Below are 24,429 nucleotides of genomic sequence, written 5' to 3' on the forward strand. Positions count from 1 at the left end.
GGAAGCGGCCCGCATCCGGGCACCCAGCGCCGTCGGCAGGCGCAGGAAAAGGGCGGGGTCTGGGGGATTCTCCCCGCCCCTCTTCCCCTCCTCCTCTTCCTGGCCTCGCGCCCCTTTTTTTTAGGCTCGCTTTCTCTCGCAGAGGCATCGCAGGGCGGGGGACGGAGAGGAAGTTGAGATAATGGGTAAATTAAGACGGGAGTCTTAGTACTTGGGGGTTTTTATTTATTTATTATGCTGTAAAAATGTTCAGTGATGCATGCATGCGTCATGCAATGATCAATACATTTACTCAGTTCAAATTGTAAATACAGTGGAACCTCAGGTTACATACGCTTCAGGTTACAGACTCCGCTATCCCAGAAATAGTGCTTCAGGTTAAGACTTTGCTTCAGGATGAGAACAGAAATCGTGCTCTGGCGGCGCGGCAGCAGCGGGAGGCCCCATTAGCTAAAGTGGTGCTTCAGGTTAAGAACAGTTTCAGGTTAAGAACGGACCTCCGGAACAAATTAAGTACTTAAATCATGGGTAAAGATCCCCCCCCCCCAAATCTCCCATTAGGGGAGGCAGACTTTTGTTACGGGGGCAGGTTTCTGCTGAGGGGTGAGGCAGAAACTCAAGATTCAGGTAGGTAGCCGTGTTGGTCTGATGCAGTCGGAATAAATTAAAAAATAGTTCAGTAGCACCTTAGAGACCAACTAAGTTTGTTCTAGGTACAGTGGTACCTCTGGTTACGTACTTAATTCGTTCTGGAGGTCTGTTCTTAACCTGAAACTGGACTCTTTTTTAATTTTTTATTTCGACTCCTTTAATTCAGTACTGTATTTTTAATGCTTTTCTATACTTTTTGAAGATTTAGCTCAGCTATGCCCATGCCATTTCTCCCATTGAATTCTGGGAACTGCAGTTTCCCCCCAACACAGAACTACAATTCCCAGCACCTTTAACAACACACTTTACAGTTCCCAGGATATATAGAAAAGGCATTCCTGCATTGCAGGGGGTTGGACTAGATGACCCTCGGGAGGGCCCTTTCCAACTCTACACTTCTATAATTCTGTGTGCTCCTGACGTGCTTTAAATGCACGGTGTAGGACCTGCCAAGGGAGCTCCAGCCGCCGGCGAACTGCAGTTCGAAAAAGCCGCGCGTGAGGCTTTTTCCTTCGAGAGAGGCCTAGTTCTCGCGAGAAAACAGAAAAAGCAGGAGGGGGGGGTTGGGGCGCGATTCTACCCCGAGATAAGTCTGGTCCCTTTACAGTACATTGGGCTGAGAGCAGCTCACGTGACACGGGAGAAGGTTGGGGGAACGAAGGCGGCTGCGCGCTCCCCTGTCACGTGAGCTCCAGAGGCGCACGCCCCGCCCACCGCAGCCGCGGAGCTCGGAATCCCTCCAGCGCGCGCTTTTCTAGTTCTGCCCGATTGTTGTCTGGCGCGCGAATTTCTGACAGGATCTCTCTCTCTCCTCGCTCTCCTCCGTCCCGGCCGGCCGGCCGGCGGGAGTCCAAAGGCGGCCTCCGTCGAGCCAGCACCTGCCTCCTTCATGGCTCCGAGGACCTTCCTCCGCTGAGCTGAGAGGCGAGAGAAATCGCCGGCCGTTGCTGAGGGAAGAAGGCGGATGGTGGGGAGGGTGGCCATGGCCGCCGAAGCTGCGGCTGCCTCAACCGACGGCGACGTCCAGGTAAGAGAGAGAGAGAGGCCGAAGCTCCTTTTCCCTCTGGCTTCGCGGACTTGGTGCGTGTGCAAGCGAGTGAAATGGGCTTGGGAAAGGGATAGGGTTGAGGCGGCTCCGCCTGTGGGCGAGTTGCAGCTGTCAGAGCCAAGAAGGAGTGCCAACTCGAATAAAATGTTTTTTTGGGGGGGTAGGTAAGCCCAGCCCCACAAGATCGATCATATGACGTGGGTGCACGCACACCGTTTGAATGTCAACGGCCGTCAACTTTTTTGGGGGGGAGGGCTGGCCCGGTTCTCTCAAATATTTTATTTTATTAGAGGTCAACCCCCAGGAGTTGGCTCCTGTGGCAGAGGTAAAGGAGTCAGGGGTGCCAGCTTTTTGGGCTACTTCGTGCCATGCAAACTGGCTAGATTTTTTTCTTTTCTTTTCTTTAATAAAGTTTTTTATTGATACAAGAAAAGAAAAAAAAAACACAAATACCAAATTACACACAAGAATAACCATAGACACATAATTTTCTTAGCAAACAATAAAACATCTATTGGTCTTAACACTAAAGACCCAACCTCCTGTCTATTCCATATTTCAAATTCATATTACTGGCTATATTTTTTTCGTTGTACAGTACTAAGTTGCTCTGGGTTGCCTTGGTCAAGATAAAGCAACTAACAAATGTAATAATAATAACAAATGTAATAATAATAATAATAAATTTCATTTATACCGCGCCCTCCCCAGCCAAGACCGGGCTCAGGGTGGCTAACAACCAATAATAAAAACATGTTGATTAAAATACAATTTAAAAAACGAGATTAAAATACAACATTAAAACATTAAGGATGCAGCCTCTTCACAGGAGGAGAAAGGAAAAAGAAAGAGGGGGAGGGAATCAAACTGATTTTAAGCCAAAGGCCAGGTGGAACAACTCTGTCTTACAGGCCCTGCGGAAAGAAATCAGATTACAAATGTAATAAGTAATAACAATAACTTGAAGAAAATATCCCCCCCCCCATAAGCCTCAGCCCGTGTCATTGATAGCATTGATGCTCAGCACTTTCACACCATTTGGATGGCGATGCTCATCAACTTTTTCGGGGGAAGCAGCGCCCTCAGATATTTATTTATTTGCCCCTATGAGTTGGCTCTTGTGAAAGCGGTTAACCATCTTATTTTCTTTTTTAAATAGCAGTCTTCATGTTTTTCTGTTTACCGGGGTGTGTGCCATCAGGAGTGTTTTCACTTCCCACCCCCATGCAAATTCTAAACGTTTGAAACAGATTGGTGGCTCAAGGTTGTCTCTCATAGCCTGATGGGGGAGATCTGGAAAAATACCGCCTTTTACTGTCTCAGTGGGGTTGGTGAGTTTTCCATTACAGATTTCTCCTCCATAATTTTATAATAGTCTTGTGTTTTATTCAGTGAACTTCCCTGAGATCCTTTGATGAAGGGCAGTAAATAAATTTAATAAATAAATAGAATAAAAATAAACGTGTAAGGTACACACAAAGGCAGGCATGAGGGCCTCGGTGAAAAACTTCATTTGTGATGCTGTTGAGGGTGTGTGGCGTTAAACCGGTTTAGCACCACATTTTTCTGTCCCCAAGGAATCTTGGGTATGGTAGTTGTGGGTGAGAGGGCATAGCGGCCTGTCCCAGAGAAAATGCAGCAACCTTGCAAAGGTGCATAATGTGATTGGTTTGTTGCTATATCCCATGTTCTGAAAGGGATCATCTTTCAGAGAAAATGTGTGTGTGTTTTTTTTTTTTAAAAGAACCCCAAATGTTTTTCATTAGGGAATGTTTTTACAGTCACAGTCTAGCTTAACTGTTAAACATCCCACTTGGGCCCTAAAGCTCAGGATGAGGAGCAGTTCCATTTGGCTAACCTATAGTAGGGATGTTGAGAGTGCAGAAGTACCTGCCAAAGATCAGGTACATTGTCCTTTTCTGTTTTGCAAGCCTGACTCAGTAGTTGAGCTCTAGCCAGAACCTGAGCTTCCCAGGTCTGAGCCCAATTTTGTATTCATGGGCTAAAATAAAAATAATACCTGGCTCTTGTATTTGTAATGGGATCTTCAGAACGAACAATAAAGTTTATGTCAGTTTAGAAAAGAGAATGTTTGTTTTCTATTAAATACAGGCAGCCCCCTGTACATACTGGGGTTACATAAAATCACATATAATTGAAGCCCATAGAAAAAGCCCACAAACATCTCATTCCGCCTCCACCCCACTCCTGTTCCGCCCTTTTAATGATATTTAGCGAAATCTTTATAACATTTTTGTGTCACTTCCAAGGTCAGTACAATGCACGTATACATGGTCACATACATATTGAACATGCATAAATGAGGGGCTGCTTGTATGCTTTTAAATAATTTGTTATTTCATTCAACCCAGTCTCATAGGTGACAGCCTGCTTTAATAATATGTCCAGCTTAACCGCTTCTGAGGTAGCATAGATAGATCATATTTTATTTTTTATTTTGCCTTTAACAATTAACATAGCTTTACCAATTAACATGGTGCCCCATATTTGTTTTTAAAAGAAATGTGTGAATGTAGTTCTTGTGTAATAAGCATGACAAGCTTTTTAGACAATTTGCGTTCTGAATAACAAATAAGAAATAAACACGAGCAATTTTAATGCTAGCTAAAGCTGTTCATTTATACAAAACCACTCTGCTTTTCCTTTATAGCCATGTAAGAAACGGAAAGAAGATGATCCTTCTATAAAAGCAATTACAAAATATTTTTCACCATTAGGAAAAAATGTTGATAAAGTGTTGTCACCACCAAAATCCAACAATATAATGGATTATTTTAAAAGAACTTCCCCGACATATGAGAATATTGCTGCACCTGTAACAGAGATGAAAACTAAAACAGATAGATCATCCTTGGAAAATTCTTCAAAGGCTTTATCAAGACTCAAGAGGAAAGGAAAGAGATGTAATTTAAATAATAAATTAAAAGATATAAAAACAATTGGGCCTGACCTTGTGATAGAAATTAATAGTAATGATAGTAAAGAATTTCTCAGTCCGAAAGAAGAAGACTCTAAAGGTAGTTTCAATAGTCATAGTGTTCCTGCATTGGTTGGCCCTACAAACCTGGAAGAAATGTTAAATGATTGTAGTAAACACCGTCTCAGTAGTGTTGACGGGAAACATGAAGAAGGAATAAAGAGTAACATAAAAAGATTAAAGAAACGGAAACACAAAGATAAGGTGGACTTGCCTAAACATTTTTCTACTGAAACCCAACAGAAAGATAATAGTAGAGAAGTTGATAATAAACAAGGTATATCTATGAGTAAACCAGAAAATGAAAGCATAGAAAATATTATGCATCCTGAGACTAATGCACATGAGACACCACTTTTAAATGATTGCACAGTTACTGTATCATTTGAAGACTTTCTAAAAAGCCAAGGTGAAAATAAAAGCCATCAAATTCCCGAAGCAGAAACAGCAGATAGTCCCATTGCATCCTGTGAAACAATGAGCTGCCAAGTTGCTCAGCAGCTCCCACTTAAGAAAGTAACTGTCCTTGCACAAATTCATTCTGTGCCTCCAAAATCTCCCTCTTCTAGGAAAATAGCCTCTATCTTTTTAAAGCAAAAAACCAAAACAGCTAGAAGACAAAGCAGTCCGCCTGCCTCAGAAGAGATGTATGCTGAGCAAATTACACAGAAGCGAAAATCTAATGTGGTGATAGCAGAAGAAGAGTTAGAACTGGCAGTATTAGAAGCTGCAGGTTCCGAGAGCATGAAGTCAAAATGCACTGCAGAAGAAAGATACCAGTTTATGAAAGCTTTTAGACAACCGGCATCTGATATGGTAAAAAATGGATCTAAAAAAGGACCCAGTAAACAGAAGGAAGTAGAAAAATCTTCAAAACACAAACTGGAAGTGGAAGAATCTGAGGATGTTTCTAATAAAAAACTAGGAAATGAATTATCATCTGATTTTGCTGGTAGTGATTCCCATTGTAATACAGTTAAAAAAGATCGTACCAAAGTAAGAAACAGCAAGCTCAGCAGGAAAAAGATGATACTAAGAGGAGAGGAGAAAGATTTAAATACAAACAAAAGCCTGGACCATGCTGCTGGGGAAACCACTTCAACTGAAGCAGAAAGCACATTGTCCCCCAAAAAGAATGGATTGAGAAGAAGTCCACGGCAAAAGAAAAGCCAAAGTTCCATAAATATTACACCAGAAAAAGCAAGGTTTTCAGAGACTTTTGATGAAAACGCATCAGATCCTATTCCTGTACAGGCTTCTACTCCCCAAACAAAAAAATCCTTTAATAAAAGTGCCTTGTATAAGGCTGTGGTGATTACTGAACCCTTTGATTCAACGAGTCCAATAAGGTAAACATATTTTTAGAGTGTAAGTAATTTTTGTTTAAGTACCTAAACTTTATCTAGAGACGGTAGCTCTGAACACATGCAGCTTTAGCACTTTGCTGTTTATCCGAAAACCGTATTAAGGAGTGGTTTTTAATAAATATATAATAAGTGGGATTTTTCCCCCCTCATACAGGATGAAATTCACTCGAATTAGTACATCTGAAAGATTTACGCAACAGAGTGTGAAGGTATTGTTTTGAATAAATTTCACTGTAATTTGAATATGAAGCCCCAATAGAATTAAATATACTAGTGTAAAAAATTGTTGCACACCCTTAAATTATGCACAGAATACTTTGAATGATATTATTCTTCCCCCTCAGCAGTAGAATTTAAGTAAGCATTGTACTACTTCTAGGTGTTCTTCCAACCTCCTCACTATATTTAAAGTGTAACACTGAAACCAGGAATAACCATCTTCATTACTTGCAATCCAAATTTGAAAATAAGTTTGAAATAAGGATGGGGTTATAGACCTGTTGAAATTAATGGACTTCAAGCACATTGATTTCAGTTGGTCTACATGACTTACATTGCATATCACCTAGAATTTCCTGTTCTGGCTTTATGTTTACACAAATGAATGTTGAGTGTGAGGAGGACAAATCTGGAACCTCTTTTGATCTTTGTGCATGTCTAGGTTTCTGAGGGAAATTATTGTATGAAAAGGCCCTTAATATATATCTGGTCATACACTTTAATATACTGGCATACAGTATATTACCAATACGACATACATATTGTTCAGTGAGAAACAGTTTAATATAATTATGTAATTATTTTTAAAACTTACAACATACACAGCTTTTAAATATTTACCTGGATTAATAGATTTAAATATAGCACCTTAGATTGAACAGTGCCTTGTTGAGCAGAAAGGATTTCTGTTCATACAAGGCATGGTGTCTGATTTTCCCAGGCTTCCCCCTACCTGCTGCAGCCCCATGTCATTTGCCATGCTATTTTGGAGAGTCCCCCAGCCTTCAGGAGCAGGGTTTTTTTGTGGGGGTGCTTTAATAAGGAGGAGGAATTGGTGAAGAACATTTCCACCTTTGCATCTTTAGATCCAAGCCACAGTGTGCATTGGCCCTTGCCCCATTAATGATTCCTTTTAATTTTACTGTAGATGAACAGTATATCGAAAGCAAAGAAATTGGTTGAGAAAGCAAAGGCTCTAAAGCATAACAGAGCAACGAAGATTACTGAAGAGACATTACCCGTGCCTCTGCGACGCTCTTCTAGACAACAGGCCTTGTCTGAAAAGAAAAAGTCACAGAACACAGAAGTAAGTCATAAACTCTAGCTTATACAGTGGTGCCTCGCAAGACGAAAAGAATCCGTTCCGCGAGTCTTCGTCTTGCGGGTTTTTTCGTCTTGCGAAGCAAGCCCATTAGCGGTTTAGCGGATTAGCGCTACAGTATTAGCGGCTTAGCGGGCTTAGCGGATCAGCTGATAAGCGGCTTAGCGATCAGCTGTTAAGCGGCTTAACGATCAGCTGATAAGCGGCTTAACGATCAGCTGATAAGCGGCTTAACGATCAGCTGATAAGCGGCTTAGCGGCTTGGGAAAAAGGGGGGGAAAGGGAAAAAAAACCCCGCAGGAACTCGCAAGACATTTTCGTCTTGCGAAGCAAGCACATAGGAAATTCGTTTTGCGAAGCACCTCCAAAACGGAAAACCCTTTCGTCTAGCGGGTTTTCCGTCTTGCGAGGCATTCGTCTTGCGGGGCACCACTGTATATGGAATCAGCATTGTTGTTCACTTGCTTTAAGCAACAGTTTGTCTTTGACCTGTTCTCTATTCTGTAGTATAAGGGGTTTGAATAAACTTGTAGTCGTTGCTATGAGTTTGTCTGAAAACAATTTTTTAAAGTATCTGTTCTAGTGATAAAGTAGATGAGTGTAAACCAGGGGTCAACAAACTTTTTCAGAAGAGGGCCGGTCCACTGTCTCTGAGACCTTGTGGGGGGCTGGATGGACCCCCTCCCAAAAGCACCTCCCCGCCGATGCCACTCACGACGACGACGCCTCATCTTCAGCAGCGTCAGCACCCTCTGTCTCGGTGGGGCGCAGAGCCCAAGCCGCTGGCCTGTGCGGCAGAGGCAGCCTCCGCGCCACTGCCGCGTCCTTCCCTCTCGGCTGCTTTCTCCCACTCAGCCGCCTCAGTGGGAAGGAAGGGGCGGAGCCCAGAGGCACCCATGGCTTCTGATTGGCTGCAGGAGCTTCCGTGCTGCGTCGCAGAAGTCAGTCTCCGCGCTGCGAGGCTGCCACGCCACACCTGTTTAGCGCAGGGACTGACCGACTGGGCAGCAAGGTTCGCGGGCCGGATTAACGAGCCTGGTGGGCCGCATCCAGCCTGCGGACCTTAGTTTGCCGACCTCTGGTGTAAACACAGAGATTAATTTCATGAATAACTGAAAATTGTTTGCTCTCACTTTTCAGCCATACTCCAATAAATGCTGATGATCACATTTTAGGTGATTGTTAGTGTTCTTGAGTATTTGTTATAATAATATAACATTTCCTTAGCTTATGAAAAGTAAGCAGAAATTGTATAGTTTCTTCTAACATTTTCAGTGAACGTATAACACGGTTTCTATAAAAAATGAACTTTTTGTTAACTGTACCTATGCAGTGTGCTTCCTTGATCTCTCACTAGTCCTGTTCTACACAAGGAAAAATGAGAAAGGGAAAGTGGCTTGTTCACTGTTACCAAGTGAATTTAATGCTGAACTTGAATTGAGCTCAAGTTCCACATCCAGCTGTGCATTAGTTTTTGCATACTACACTGAGTAGATAGAGAGGCTCATTTTTATTTGATGTAATACTAACAGAAGTTTGTATGAAATACAACTGTTCATTTGAAATATAGTAGCAGCCGATACCATAAAAATATAGAAACCAAATGCAAGTTGCTGAAGCTTATTTTGTTACTTAGTATCATGTCTTTCGGTTTGCATTCATTTATATTTGCTTTTATAAAAAATGTTGTGCACTACCCTAGAATTTTCTGATACTTTAAATAAAATGAAATAAATGTCTAGTGAACTGTAGTGTATGCAAGAGCTCTATAGAAGCATGTATTTTTGCATTCTCTTCCTTGTCAGGGACTATGCACTGGGAATGTGTGAGTTATCTAACAGCGGCAAGAGCTTTTTCATGCAGGGCTCCATAGGCACAAAAAAATTACTTGGGGGTGGGTGGGTTGGGTTGTTGTTGTTTTGATTTTGATTATGTATTTTGTGGTTTTATATTTCGATTTTATTCTGTGAACCACCCTGAGACCTGTAATATTTATCCTGTTTGTGTTCAGGATTCAGTGATTTTTCTGGATTCAAGTCCTGTTTCAGAAAATGTGAACAATCCAAAGAAACTTCGAAACTTGAATGATGTATTGGGGAAGAAGACTGGAAATGTGAAGACAGCTATGAAATCAAATGGTACCAAATTTTACTCACTAACTTTCCAATTTCTAGCCCATACTTCAGTGTTTCATAAAATTGGGATAGGTTACAATGATAAAACAACTCACAATTTAAATAATAGCATTTTTAAGGCATTGTAGCAAAAGCAGGTGGACACTTCTTCAATTTTCAACTCACTGCATTGTGTTAGCCACTATGTGGGCTGCTATAAAACCCTGGGGAAAGAGGTACGTCTTCAAGTGGTGTCAAAGGTAAGCAATATCAACACCAAGCCTAAATTAATGAGAAGGGCATTCTACAGTCAGGGTGCCACCACAAAGAAGGTTCCTAGTCTATGTCACCACACAGTGTCCTTCACTCAACATGAGATGAGTACAGTATTAAGCAACTATCACAGAGCCAAAATATATTGAAATGTTGGAGATCTTTGATCTCCCATCTCTTTATATGTTTTTAAAAGCAGCCATGGGAGTTACTTAGATTGGGACCATGATGCTAGGGGCAAAGTTTAGCCCTCTCAAGCTGCACTATTTGCCCAATGAATATAGCCTCAATGGGTGGGGAGGTTCATGTTATGTGCCCCATTAAGGTAATACTATCTGGATTTTGTGTGTTAGTATGTGTTACAGGTATAACCCTGTTGGTTGTCTTCTCCTGTTGGGGGCAGGGTTTGGTATCAATTTTACATGCATAATGAGAGAAATGCTTGTGCAGATTGTCAGAACTTAAAATACGGCTAAAGCATGTTTATGAGCAGATGCTAAACAACTAAGTTCACAGGAGTTTTGTGCAGTGTTCTGAAAACTTCACATTCCTAATATTTTTTCCTAAAATTTGTAACATACTTCCTTAAACTATAAATATGAAAATGAAATTGTTCGCTTTTTCTGAAATATGTGCACCCTGGTACACATGCTCATTCAGGTAACTGTTTTGTGGTTACAGAATATTAAGATTTTCAGAAACAGAGAGAGTATCTGTCCTATGACTATGTAACACAGAACCATGGAATTCAGCTAAAATATACATAGTTATTATATCATCAGGGAAATTAAATAGTATAATTTTGAAAACATTTTTTGTTATAATTTAAGAATCTGAGATATAGTGTGCAGTTAATTATTATTGTGGTTAATTTGATGTATATCTATCTGTTCCTTCCATAACTTCATATTGCAGCACAGAGTTAGGGCTATATTTGTGCCTTGCTAATCTGGCAATATTTTACTTTTAAAGGCAAAGAGAAAGTGTCTTCATCAATTAGGAAAAAGGTCCAGAAGACTACAGATGCAGCAATTTATGTTTTGGATGAAAGCAGGTCAGTTTGTCACATATATCCTTGTAGTAATTTACAAAGCCCTGAACAACTTAGGTCCAGAGTACCTCAGGGACTGTCTGAACCCTGCTATCCCAGCACGATCACTGTGATCATCTGTAGGAGCATCACTGCTCATTCCCCAAGCTGGTGAGGCTCATTTGACCTCAAGAAACTGAGCCTTTAAGTGTCATTGGCTCAGTATTAAACACCTGCTGGAAACATTTCGGTTTCATCAGGCTTATGCAGGCAATTAAGAATTTCCTATTTCCATAATAGCTGATTTCAACTTTTTAATATGGCATTTATATTATGGTTTTATTATATATTATGATACGATTTATTATATATTATGGTACGATTGTTGTAAACTGCTCTGATACTTTTTATGACTAGAAATGAGGTGTGTGTGTGTGTGTGTTAATGAATGAGATGGAAGTGCATAAATCCACACCCATTTTTATAGAACCATGAGCAACATAATGGAATGAATGGGCTGTTCAACTAGAACTGGAGAGACCCAGTTTTCAACCCCTGCTCATCCATGAAGCACACTGGGTGACCCTGGACGTCCCCTTTCTCTCAGCCCAGCTTAATCTTACAGAGGGTGAAATGTGGCAGTGTGTTTCACTGTATTCAAACCTGAGCCCCTTGGAGGAGAAGTGTGTTAACATTATTAGTACACAAGTGGAAACTTGATGAAAGTGTTGTCTGGTGCAATGTAACAAGCAAGGATGCAGCATAAAGTGGGTGGCAGGAGATTTTTGACGGTTCTTCTCAGAGCTGCATGCTCCAGAGAACAGTCAGTAATTGTAGGCAAGTAGTATTTGCCTACAATCCTGCCAACCTATCAGTTCGAAAGTACGTCAAAATGCAAGTAGATAAATAGGTACTGCTCCGGCGGGAAGGTAAATGGCGTTTCCGTGCGCTGTTCTGGTTCGCTAGAAGCGGCTTAGTCATGCTGGCCACATGACCCGGAAGCTGAACGCCAGCTCCCTTGGCCACTAAAGCGAGATGAGCGCCGCAACCCCAGAGTCAGCCACAACTGGACCTAATGGTCAGGGGTCCCTTTACCTTTACCTTTATCTTTACCTAGTGTTTCGGAGAAACTTTCCTCCCATTACTGATCATATCATTGTAGATTGTGGTAAGCTGCTCAGGAATCTTCAGGTTCTCCTGAACAGTTCCAAAGCCTTTGCTGCAAGGAATGCAAACCAATATTAAATAGTGAAGCTTATCTGCTTTTGGTTGTCACTTCCACCTAGTGATCAAGATTCTGAAAATTCTCAAGATGGCAAGCAGTTCAAAGCGAAACGTGAATTTTTAATGAGTGGTTTGCCAGAGTCTTTAAAAAGGCAGATTGCAAAGAAAGCAGCAGCATTGGAAGCATATTCGTCAATTAATTCCTGTTTTCGAACAGTGCTCCATGTTCAGCAGAAGGACTGTGGTGAGTATTGACTTCCTGAAGTTCTTGCAGTGTCTACATTATTGGAGCTTTTGCCTTAAAATAACGTTTATTGACTTTTTGTTACTACAAGAGACTAACAAATGTTTGGGTGGCATAAATTTAGATGAGTTTCATAAAACTATACTTTCGGGTTTCACCGCGTGCACATGCGCAGAAGCGGCGCCTCCAGATATGGACTTTTCGGGGTAAGTACGGACTCCCGGGACGAATAAAGTTCGTATCTGGAGGGTCCACTGTAAGAATTAAAAACGTCCACACACTTTGCAATTGCATGCATGCGTTTGGGAGGGATACAATTGCATTTTTGAAGTTAGGGGCTCTAAATAGCTATAGGGCAGGGTTTGTAGCTCACTTGTGAATTGACATTTGTGTTATTTTACAGAGATTGAGTCATGTTTCCATTTTTGAGCAGTCAGGGCAGGTAAAGGATGTTGGACAGCTTTTTTAAAAAACCCAAGTTTTACGAAATGTGGAGAAAATGGAAGATGGAACTTGACTTACTAAGTTATGCCTCTGTCCCCACGAGGAATAGCTTTCTCTGTGTTATGTGACTGTGTGTGCATCTACCACTGGATGCAGGTTCTGACAGCTTTTCCTGTTATAATGTGGTTCTCAGGCTAGACACTGTTCACACTCCTAGCTTAGAAGATGATTGCCTCTTACTTTGCAGGAACTTGAAGATGAAAAGAGCAGTGGGAATGGTGACAGCTTCTTTCATAACGAAGAAGGCAGCGACAAAAACAAGCACTAATTTAGTCCTTCCTCTGCTCCAACTATAGACATTAATGCTATACGATCGGATAATTTTTTGTGCTTCTCTAGAGATGTATCATATTAGAAGAAGAGTAGCTGTGTAGAAGAGCCATAAGAGATAAAATGTTAAGGACAGCTTGCATAGGAGCAACCTAGATATAAAGATGCACCCATTTTAAGAAGCAGATATTGGTTTTTTAACAGCACATATGGGACTGCAAAGTGCTGACAGTGCATGCCAGGGTAAGTGGATCACTGGTTTTAGTTAAAGGGACCTACCTGTCAAGTTCTTTTAGTTCAAGTGTCTGAATTCATCTGAGTCTGAATTCATCCTTTTTGTGCTGCACTGTCTGTAATGCTCTTTGCAAGCAGCCTGGCTACTATCAACAAAGAGTTTTACCAACGGGTGAATATTCTTCTATAATGTATTCCTTGTTACCTATTTCTAAAACCCCGCTTGCTAACTGAGTCTTTATTCTTTCATAGGATGTTTGATGTGGAGGTTGGCACCACCCTCATCACCTCTTCTAACTAATCTGAGAGAGGTGAATTCTGAAGTAACTGATATTGCAAAACTCACTTTTCCGCTTGGTGAATTTTCTGTGTTAAAAACACAGCCTGACAGTACTGATTCTCCAATTGTTGTGGTTAGTATTTACAAATCTTTATTGCCATGATGGCTTTCAGTTCAGTTGATCTGTTGTTATGAAAGCTCTTATCATTTTGTTTTTATTAAATTGACACGTAGCAGCTCACGTGCTTCCTTGTGTCTGTTAGTGTACTACTAAACTCTGTCTTCCATCTTCAAAAATATTAATTGGGTATAAATATATTGTGTTGTTTTCTGTTTTATAGTCTTCTGGATGGCGACCAGTTTTTTCTGAAACACAAAGGAATTGTTTGTTGGAGGAGATTCAGTCTTCCAATGCCCAGTTTCCTGTGAAACGGTTTTTTCATTTGCTGTTGAAAAAACAAGCTGCTTACCAAACTACTAAACAAGGTTGGCAAGTATATGTAACTGACATGTAAAATTCAGGCATGGGTAGCAAGTAAATTTCTAGTAGCACAATCCTAAGCATGTTTGCTGTTAATCGTTACCACTGCAGTCCCTTCCCCTAGAGGGGGCAGACAAAGTGGAGGCCTTGCTATATTGAAGCATTTTTGCTCAGAAATAAAGCCTGTTCAATGGAACTTACTCACAGGAAAGTATACACAGGATTTCAGCCTAGGTGACTTAAAAGATCTTTGCGGGAGTCTGTGCATGCATGCAAGCAGAGTCTTTCTTCAAGCAAGTAGTGGTAGTGGTGGTTTGGTTTGCTGCTGACAGCACCCCCCACTTCCTCATGGGTGTTGCTGCTCCACAGAGATCTTCAGGTAGTGGGGCCATGTCTTAGAACATGGGGTTGCATGGGGGAGCTGGAAAAACCCCACACTCTTGTGGAACACAGTACTTTGCATATTAGCCAGCGTGACTAAAGCCTATTTGTCTAGATTAGTTGGTGGTGGCAAGAGTAAGAGGTGCTAGGAATTGTTCAGCGGTATGACACGTTGCATGTTTTGTTTTTCTTTGTCTAGCAATGCAATGTGAAGCTGCTAGCACTGGGACAAATGCAGACTCTGACAATCGAAAAGCAACCAAAAGAAAACGAAAAGCTGAAGATCACAAATCCAAAAGGAGGAAACAAATTGGAAAAGCAGAGATTAAACTTCCAGACCGGGTTCCATGTGAAACACAGACTGGCATGGGAAACATAATCCCCATAATAAATTTAGATGAGACAGAAGACTCCGAACTTGGATCAGAAAGTAGCTTTGCTTCTGGTAATTTACACTTAATCCATAATATTTTAGAACATATTAAGCATGGCTGTTGTGATTAAGAACATAGTTCTTATTTAACTAGATGTGGAAGTGAATCCATTCTAAAATGGCTAATCTGAAATGTCCTCAAATTAATACATGTTGTGCTCAAGATGACAAATTCTTTAAAAAGGTAAAGGACCCCTGGATGGTTAAATCCAGTCAAAAGTGACTAAGGGGTGTGGTGCTCATCTCGCTTCAGGCCGAGGGAGCCAGCGTTTGTCCACAGACAGCTTTCCGGTACCTGTTTATCTACTTGCACTGGCGTGCTTTCAGACTGCTAGGTTGGCAGGAGCTAGGACAGAGTAATGGGAGCTCACCCCGTTGCGGGGATTTGAACTGCTGACCTTTCGATCAGCAAGCCCAAGAGGCTCAGTGGATTAGACCATAGCACCAACGGCGTCTTTAAAAATATATTTATATTATATTTATTGCAAGAGCACCATATTTCAATAAACCTGTTTGCATATAATTCACTTTCTCTTGCTCCTGACATAATAAGTGAGTTTATATATTGCAGCTAAATCCTGAATCCTGAAAAACCACTCTGACAAGGGCAGGGGGAAACTATATTATATTCCAATAAGTTGGGATTGACATTCTGACTGCTGTTAACAGAACAGTGACATTTCAAAGTCCACCTTATCAGCGCAGTCCTCTTACGTAATGAAAGAATATATTTAACAGGTTCTTCAGAACCTCATACCCTGTTTTTTTTAATGACAATTGTTATATGGATATTTGTGAAGTTACAGTATATTGATTCACAGATAACCTTATTGGAACACATCCCAGTAGACCTAAAAGGAATTAATGTTCTTTAAAAAATAAGCACCATGACTTTACCAGCTGCCTTCTCTATGAGTGAAAAAAATGCTTTTTATGGTTTCTGGAAGAAATTGCTGGGAGCGGGACACTGGGAGCAGCATACAGGAAGGGGAATCTATAATACACACTTGCTTTTTGCTTCACCATTGGGATCTTTGAGTCTATTCTACTGACTTATGGTACCATTTTATTGTAAGTTAGATTGCTGATTTAAAAATGCAAATTATATATTCAAGAGTGTCTTAACCATTTGCCTTTAGTTTCTTGCAAACATAAAGCTGTAACTTTCAATCCAGTTATTTTCAAATCCACTTATTCTGAAGCCTTCAGGGTTAGTAGCTCGAGCATTTGTCTTTGCGTTTATGTTTGTCAAAGGATCTGATAATCAGTAATACCGATTAATATTCCAGTATCCTGTGCTGTCAATTTGACAGTTACTTCTGTTGAAAATAGTAGAACTCCCTTTCAAGTAATGCATCTGAGACTGAAATGTAAAACATTCTATAAAACGTTGTAGGATGAAGCTACAGGGAGGGCCCCCCCCTTAAACCGCCGCAGCTTTGACCTATAAATATTGATCACAATTTATTTCACTGTTTCCTTTCTGTAGGCCAGACATTTTGGGCTAAAAACATCTTCAGAAAATGAAATAATAAATCTTCCTTGTTTCTGCTTGGGGTAATCATTAAAATAGGTAATTTCTGTGTTCATAATCTGCAGATTTTTCAAATGAAGATGTGCTCTGGACAGAAAAATACCAGCCACAGCACTCCAGTGAACTTGTAGGAAACACAGCAGCAGTTCAAAAACTACACAGGTTAGAAACTGTTGAATTTCTTGTATCTTTTTTTCCTTTTGAAGCAGGACCACCTGGAGGAATTTTATCTTTATGCTTTCCATATAATCAGTTATCCACATATCCATATATAACCATATATCTTTATGATGATTTTACATAATCCATGTTTGAATCATGAAGGCTTCTGCACAGCTAAATGCAAAATGCTTAGATTTGGAAAATCTAAAATGACCTCTGCCCCAGTTCTCTCCCCTTGTTCTTCTTATGTCCTCAAAAGTCTCGCCACTAAAACAGGAAAATGCTAACCACAAGTGTCCCTGTATAACAGATGTTGTGTAGGAGAAGTTATCAACAGCGAAAACGGCCGAATACAGTTCCTTTCTCTTTAGGTTTCCTTTCTCCTTTTACCATAAACCAGGGGAAAGGTCGGACTGATGTACAGACTGAAGAAAGCAGAAGTTGTGAGGGAACTCTTTGTATGATCGGGGGCAAGGCTTGAATGTGCTCAGTAGCTGGGATTCTGTTGGGTCCATGCTGGCAGCTTCATGAAGCTCCTAAACGACTTTTATAAACACCTTTCAGTTTTAAAAGCACTGAGGGTTTCACATAAGAACCCCACCCCCTGGTGAAAACAGTCTCTGGTTATGTGCTATTCCTTCTCCCTACCACCACCCTTTCAGTGTCGTGTTAGAACACACCGCACATTTAGATAGTGGCTTAATTTGCATACCATCCACGCATGACTTCAGTGGCTTCTCCCACTCCCCAGTTTCTCAGCTTGTCCTGCCATCCAGACCAAAGATTGTGGTTTATAACCCACTCGGTCCAATTTATTTATTTTTCAGTATTTATATCCCACCCTTCAACTAATGGTTGCAGGGTGGGTCACTACATAATGCAGAAAGTCAGCCTTCGCCAACGGGAACATTTTGGAGAGCAGAAACTGATGAAGACGACAATTAATAATACCACATATATAACTTAATAACACAGATTCTCTGACGCAGTACTTCATCCGATACGAAATTATCTCTTGTGTCTTTAAGGGAAAGCAAAAATAACAGCTGCCAGTCCTGCTCATGCATGTGTTGCTAAGCCATAGCTTAGCGTGAAAAGAGAACCAGTCTTATACGTCCCGGTAAATAGTACAAATGTGCACAAAGACACCAAAATAGTCCTATGTATTTATTTTTTAGGTGGCTATGTGAATGGAAAAAAAGAGCTGACTGTGAAGAAGACAGAACTCAAAATGAAGCAAAAGGTGGCAGCCAAGATGGTACTTCAGAACCTTTCTTCAATCTGTAAAATAATGAGTTTTATATTAATAAAAATGATTTATTTCAGAAACCAAATGAAGACTTATGAGTTGGATGTAAGCTTTAGAATATGTAAGATTGTTTTAAATTTTGTTTCATCTAGGGTTATTGGTTGTTGCTTTTTAAAAAAAAATGGAAGTTAGTTTGAGTTTGCTTTTTTTTTTCTTAGAAAGGGAGGCAGAAAAAATAGATAAAATAACACAGCCAAATGTGTGTGTTTACTCTGATATACCTTACTAGAATCCTTTGACAATGCGGATTTTAAAGATGAGAAGTCGGACAGCGAGGAAGAGAGTGTTCTTTGCAATACAATGCTGCTTATTGGTCCCCCAGGCATCGGGAAGACAGCAGCGGTTTATGCCTGCGCACAGGAGCTTGGCTTCAAGGTTTGTATTGGGTAGCTGCTTACATAACAAATGTGGAACCTGCAAAGTGATTTTAGCAAATCTTAATTTTATAACATTCTTGCAGATATTTGAAGTTAATGCTTCTTGTCAGCGCAGCGGAAGGCAGATTCTCTCCCAGCTAAAGGAAGCTACTCAGTCTCATCAGGTGGACAAACAAGGTGTAAATGTTCATAAGCCATGCTTCTTTAACAATTACAGTAGCACTAAATCACCCAGTAAGTAATGAGCTTCTTTGTTTTATCAGTAGAGAAGTGAAAAAAATTGGTTGGAACATGTATTTATTTTTTAAGATTTTATGCACCACACCATTTTTTTAAAAAATGAGTTTCGGGGCAGTGTACTATCACAGTTGCTGACTAAAAGGAATCTATGCTGTAAAATAAATGCCTTAATTTTCATGTAGGCAGAACTCAGGTGTCAGCTTGTCATGGTTGCCATTTATAGAAGTGGTATACGTACATTTTGATGGTATAATACATATTGCTAATTGGAAGAGAGTGAGGTTGACCTCCTCCTACTTCCCCTTCCCTGGCCAATATCCCAAACCTCTGCTGCTGGGCTGCAGTTAATAAGGAGCAGTGCTGAGAGAAAGTCTTGCCCTTGGTTTCCTCATGATGGCTGACTGTCAGCTCCGTGACAAGGGAATGAGGGTGCTTCCTGCTCACAGTTCTGTTCATCGGGGCATCCCCTATCCCCCCACACCTTGCCCATAGCAGTAGTACCTCCTGGCAGGCACCATGGGAGCACACTTTTTCCAACACCACTGGGCCACATGGTTACTTCAGATTGTACGTGGCGTACAATCCGGAGGTAAGGAGAGTGGAGTGCACCTTAGTACCATGGCCAAATAATGGGAGCTTTTAATATATAAATGGCACTTCAGAATTTCTGGTCATTCTAACCACCTAGCGTTTATGAGTATTATGAAGGTGCATAAGTATCATGGCCTAGGACCCTCGTACCTACGGGACCGCCTCTCCCGGTATGCCCCACGGAGAGCCTCAAGGTCCATAAATTGCAGCACCCTAGTGGTCCCGGGCCCTAAGGAAGTTAGATTAGCTTTAACCAGAGCCAGGGCCTTTTCAACTCTGGCTCCGGTCTGGTGGAACGCTCTGCCTCATGAGACCAGGGCCCTGCAGGATCTGATTTCTTTCCGCAGGGCCTGTAAGAAAGAGTTGTTCCGCTTGGCCTTTGGCTTGGAGCCAATTTGATTCCCTCCCCCTCTTTCTTTTTTTCCTTTCTCTTCCTGCGATGAGGCTACATTTTAATATTTTAATGTATTTTAATTTTTTTTTAAAGTTGCATTTATTCAACTTGTTTTTATTATTGCTTGTTAGCCGCCCTGAGCCCGGCCTTGGCTGGGGAGGGCGGGGTATAAAAAAAAATTATTGTTATTATAAGTATTGCAAGACTGATTTTATGTGGAATACCTGTATCCTGCTTCATAGCCCTGAGAGGCTCTTGCAGTAGCTTTTAAAAGATTATCAAAATAGAACATCAATCAGTTTTGAGTACAGGGGACAGAAATTGCATGGCATCCGTATGCAACCAGGGTAATTTAGGCAGTATTTGCAAACCTCGCCCTTGTTCTTTCATGTTCCCCTGAGCAAGATATTGGGATTGGGCAGCTGAATTTTGCTATTCTGTGATGGAAGCAGTCTGCCCTTGCTGGACATGGCAGCACATCTCACCACAGTCCTGCAAGGAAAGGTGTGGGGTTCTGCAACTGGATTATGCAAGCCAATGCTTTCTGTTTCAAGTTTAAGACAAAAATAAAATGTATATTTCAGGAAAAAGCTCTCCCAGAAAAGAGAAGTCCCCAAGAAAGTTTCCAGTTTCACCCAGAAAAGTTGGATTAAAGCAAAGCTCGGCATCCAAAACACTAGCAAACTACTTCAAAATTTCTCCTAGGCCTAAGAATGAAGAAGAAAGGGTGCAAGAAAACAACAAAGGTAGGTTTTTAACATCACATGTGTGTGCTTGATCTTTGGAGATGGGAAACAAAAGATCATAGTGTATTTGTGTAGAAATGAACTCCCAGCATGTGTAATCAGACATGAAAACTGAGCTATAATCTATGGCAGCCATGTAGGGTGGTTGTTCATTCTGCCAACTAAACACCTGTTAATGTGCTATTCCAGGTACAAAAGCAGAACAATGTCCTCTCCCTCCCCTCATTGGTCTTCCTTTTCCTCCCCCGCTTCCCCAATTAACACCCTCAAACTAACTGAGGTGCTGGAAGCCACCGATTCTTACAAGTTGCTTTATAAAAAAAACTTTTTTCGCCTTTACAAACAAATATACTTCAGTGTATCTCAGTGGTTCTTCCAGTATGTAGAAATAATTGCCTTATTTTGGAGTTTCGCTTGCAAACAGATAGAATGGATTTAGAAGCACTGTGTATAGCTTCCGTGGTCTAGCCCTGTGTTAGAACAGCGAAATGAAAGTCACACGCAGTGCTCCCTGCCTCCTTTCTATCCTTTCAGTACCAGCAGAGGAACAATGATATCCATGGGAGCAATCTGTGTTAGTGGCTATGTATTCAAAACCAGACAAGTGCTAAATCAAAAGGTTGCTGCTTGGGGGATAATTGCAAATGTTACAGAATGAAAATGTATAGAGCATGAGCAAACTCTCGATGCACCGTTTAGATATTACAAATCATTGTAAAATCAGATCTGAGAGGAAAGGCAATCTGAAGATATTTTTATGTATATGTGGCAGACATCACACATGCTTAAGTGATTTTTTTGGCAGCATTGCTGGACCTTTATTTTCCACTGATACAGATCCTACTATATTATTCATGCAGGATATACAGAACGCTTGCCTAAAGAAAAAGTGCAGATCCAATCTTTAAAAAGGGAAACTGGAGAAGAGGATTCCAGTAAAAAAAGTGCAACTTCTCTTATCCTCTTTGAAGAGGTAAGACATAAATGCAGGTCTTGCTTTCTGAAGAAAAAGTTTCAGCACCATCCAGAATAAAGGAAGGAGGGCCAGAGTTGGCCAGCTATGATGTATCTATCTCCCCCAACTCCCATAATACAACCTTAAAGTAAAGGTAAAGCACCCCTGAGAGTTAAGTCCAGTCACAAACAACTCTGGGGTTGCGGTGCTCATCTCGCTTTACTGGCCGAGGGAGCTGACGTTTGTCCGCAGACAGTTTTTCCGGGTCATGTGGCCAGCATGACTAAACCGCTTCTGGCGAAACCAGAGCAGCGCACGGAAATGCCGTTTACCTTCCCGCTGGAGCGGTACTTATTTATCTACTTGCACTGACGTGCTTTCGAACTGGTAGGTTGGCAGGAGCTGGGACTGAACAACGGGAGCTCACCCCGTCGCGGGGATTCGAACCGCCGACCTTCTGATCGGCAAGCCCTAGGCTCAGTGGTTTACATCACAGCGCCACCCGCGTCCCATACAACCTTACTATGGGTTAAATCCATTTGCACAATGGGACTTCACATTCCCACCCCTGCAGTCCCCATACCCAACACCTACTTTGGAGGGGCCTCCAAGCTTCCAGAGCAAACGCTGGATGGAGCATGGGGTGCCATGAGGGGAGGGGGGAGCGGCGGACAAGAGGAAGAATAATTTCCTTTGCATGATTCACTCTGACACTTTTGCATACAACCTTAGACATTTTTATTTTAATTTTTTTTTTTTTTTTTTTGCCAGCACAGTTTTTGTAGCAGTGCTCAAGTTTATATGGCAGCTCCCACATTCTGTACTGCCTAACATCAACTATCTTTTATTTTTTGAAGCTGGGTTGTATTAAATGAATCATCCTTAATGTATACATAGTTTATCACGCCAGATAAAATGACAACCCATAGTTAAATAAAAAGCAAAAGCTTCTGAGTGTCCCTGCAGGCTGAAGAACTGGGGAGGAGCTTAAGCTCATTTATGTTAAACACTAGACCATGGTTTAACTTGATGTCCAAACATTCATACATTTTATTTGTATGCTGCTTTTCCACTAAAGGATCATGCTGAAAGTGGCTTACAACAAAGAGATAAGGATGCATTTTAAACATACACTACAAAACAATTTTATAATAACTTAGCAAAACGATAACCTAACAATTTCATAATAACTTAGCAAAACAATAACATACAAAAAACCAAGATTTCTTGTTTTTAATATTTTAGTAACAAGATTACTTAAACAGCATGTAGCATCCAATAGCAAAAATAAGAAGGGAACGTCACAGTTTCACCAGAGTCCTAGAAACATCCCTCTGTTGCTCACAGTGTCTCTCCTGCAGGAGCTTCTTTTAAGGCTTCCAAATATGAAATCTGTTGGACATTATATGAATAAACACTTTCCACTTCTCATAGGTTGATGTAATATTTGATGAAGATGTTGGATTTCTAAATGCAATAAAAACATTCATGAGCACTACCAAGAGACCTGTCATTCTTACTACCAATGGTGAGTATTATGATTATGATGATTCCAAGTATCTTGTTAATGCTTTGAATAAGTGAACATTAGAACAGTGAAATTTCTGTTTTGGAGTTTGAGAAAACAGTTTGGAATCTTGAATTCAAGAAGGTTTCTCAGGCAATGCAGGGGGGATGCCTAACCCTTTTTCCTATGGGTGCTTTCTGCTCAAAGTACAGTGGTGCCTCGCAAGACGAAATTAATCCGTTCCGCGAGTCTCTTCCTCTTGTGGTTTTTTCGTCTTGCGAAGCACGGCTATTAGCGGCTTAGCAGCTATTAGCGGCTATTAGCGGCTTAGCGGCTTTAAGAAAAAGGAAACAAACTCGCAAGACGTTTCGTCTTGCGAAGCAAGCCCATGGGGAAATTCGTCTTGCGGAACGACTCAAAAAACGGAAAACTCTTTCGTCTAGCGAGTTTTTCGTTTTGCGAGGCATTCGTCTTGCGGGGCACCGCTGTAACTGTTTACTTTTCAGTACCCTATGCTGAGGGAACAAAACATGCTGTTCCTTTTATGGTTGTTTGTAGGCTGGTCTCTCTTAGAAACAGCATAGTGGATCTAATTCATTCTGCAACCCCATTTGTTGTGCCCACATTTTGTCTTTTCTGAGTCTCGCCCCACAAGTCAGCACCCTACTTCTGTTTCCACCTTTATCTTTGTTGTTCACCATATTACGCGGGTGGTGCTGTGGTCTAAACCACTGACCCTCTTGGGCTTGCTGATCAGAAGGTCGGCGGTTCAAATCCCCGCGATGGGGTGAGCTCCTGTTGCTCTGTCCCAGCTCCTGCCAACCTAGCAGTTCGAGAGCACGCCAGTGCAAGTAGATAAATAGGTACCGCTGTGGCGGGAAGGTAAATGGCGTTTCCGTGTGCTCTGGTTTCCGTCATGGTGTCCCGTTGCGCCAGAAGTGGCTGGCCCCATGACCCGGAAAGCTGTCTGTGGACAAACACCGGCTCCCTTGGCCTGAAAGTGAGATGAGCGTCGCAACCCCATAGTCACCTTTGACTGGTCTTAACTGTCCAGGGGTCCTTTACCTTACCTTACACCATACTACACAAAATGTAGGGCAGTTCTTTACCTGTTTTCACACTGAGTGAACTCTTCCTCTAGGACTTGTATAAATGTTGGCAGAACAGCAGTGGGAGCTCTTTTCCTATTCAAGAGCTATTGGAGAGTAGAATCATTGAAGATTGGCTTCTGTCTCTCTCTTCCCCCCCGCCCCCTGGCATGCATCTTTTTCTCCTTTTCTCCTGTTGTAATATACGTTAACTATAATATGTTCAGGGCTCACGTTTTAATATTACATTAAAATAATTCTCAATGGTCAAATTTTAAAAGGCTTTACTTCTGAATCTTTTGTGTAGATCCATCATTTAGTTTAATATTTGATGGCTGCCTTGAAGAAATCACCTTCAGTATACCTTCTATGGTAAGTCTTTCACTTTTGGAATATAAAATAAGTAGTTTACGATTTCATAGTATGACAAAACGTGGACCCGACTATTATTGCAACTGCAGTTGAATTCATAGATTTGTGAAATTTGTGCATTAGTTGAAGCATCACCCATGCAAGGGGTTTTAAGACATTGTTGCAATGACACCAAAACTTTACAAATAATGCACCATACAGCACAGTTGGCTTATAGCCATCTGCTTTTTAGTAGTTAAATAAGATTTAACACTGCAGTTAGGAACATAGGAAGCTGCCTTATACTGAGTCAGATGGTTGC

The 24,429-nt window shown here is 41.2% G+C and overlaps 1 protein-coding gene across 2 annotated transcripts in view; it reads left to right on the forward strand.

The window, feature by feature from the left end:
* The first annotated feature begins 1,384 nt into the window (after positions 1-1,384).
* Positions 1,385-24,429, forward strand: part of ATAD5 (ATPase family AAA domain containing 5) — a 29,497-nt gene continuing 6,452 nt past the window's right edge. Inside the window, exons 1-18 of one of the 2 annotated variants that reach the window (XM_080994342.1) lie at positions 1,385-1,678; positions 4,371-6,046; positions 6,219-6,273; positions 7,212-7,370; positions 9,397-9,523; positions 10,745-10,826; positions 12,089-12,270; positions 13,531-13,691; positions 13,900-14,044; positions 14,620-14,865; positions 16,453-16,549; positions 17,728-17,807; positions 18,088-18,233; positions 18,319-18,469; positions 20,045-20,206; positions 21,067-21,179; positions 22,596-22,689; positions 24,064-24,128. In XM_080994342.1, the coding sequence (XP_080850468.1) occupies positions 1,616-1,678; positions 4,371-6,046; positions 6,219-6,273; positions 7,212-7,370; positions 9,397-9,523; positions 10,745-10,826; positions 12,089-12,270; positions 13,531-13,691; positions 13,900-14,044; positions 14,620-14,865; positions 16,453-16,549; positions 17,728-17,807; positions 18,088-18,233; positions 18,319-18,469; positions 20,045-20,206; positions 21,067-21,179; positions 22,596-22,689; positions 24,064-24,128 (3,804 nt within the window). In that variant the 5' untranslated portion in view covers positions 1,385-1,615. The remainder of the gene's footprint in view (positions 1,679-4,370; positions 6,047-6,218; positions 6,274-7,211; positions 7,371-9,396; positions 9,524-10,744; positions 10,827-12,088; positions 12,271-13,530; positions 13,692-13,899; positions 14,045-14,619; positions 14,866-16,452; positions 16,550-17,727; positions 17,808-18,087; positions 18,234-18,318; positions 18,470-20,044; positions 20,207-21,066; positions 21,180-22,595; positions 22,690-24,063; positions 24,129-24,429) is intronic. The other variant, XM_080994343.1, reaches the window with a different exon arrangement.

The sequence above is a fragment of the Podarcis pityusensis genome, assembly GCF_964106645.2.
Source record: "Podarcis pityusensis genome assembly, chromosome: 2".
NCBI lineage: Eukaryota > Metazoa > Chordata > Lepidosauria > Squamata > Lacertidae > Podarcis > Podarcis pityusensis.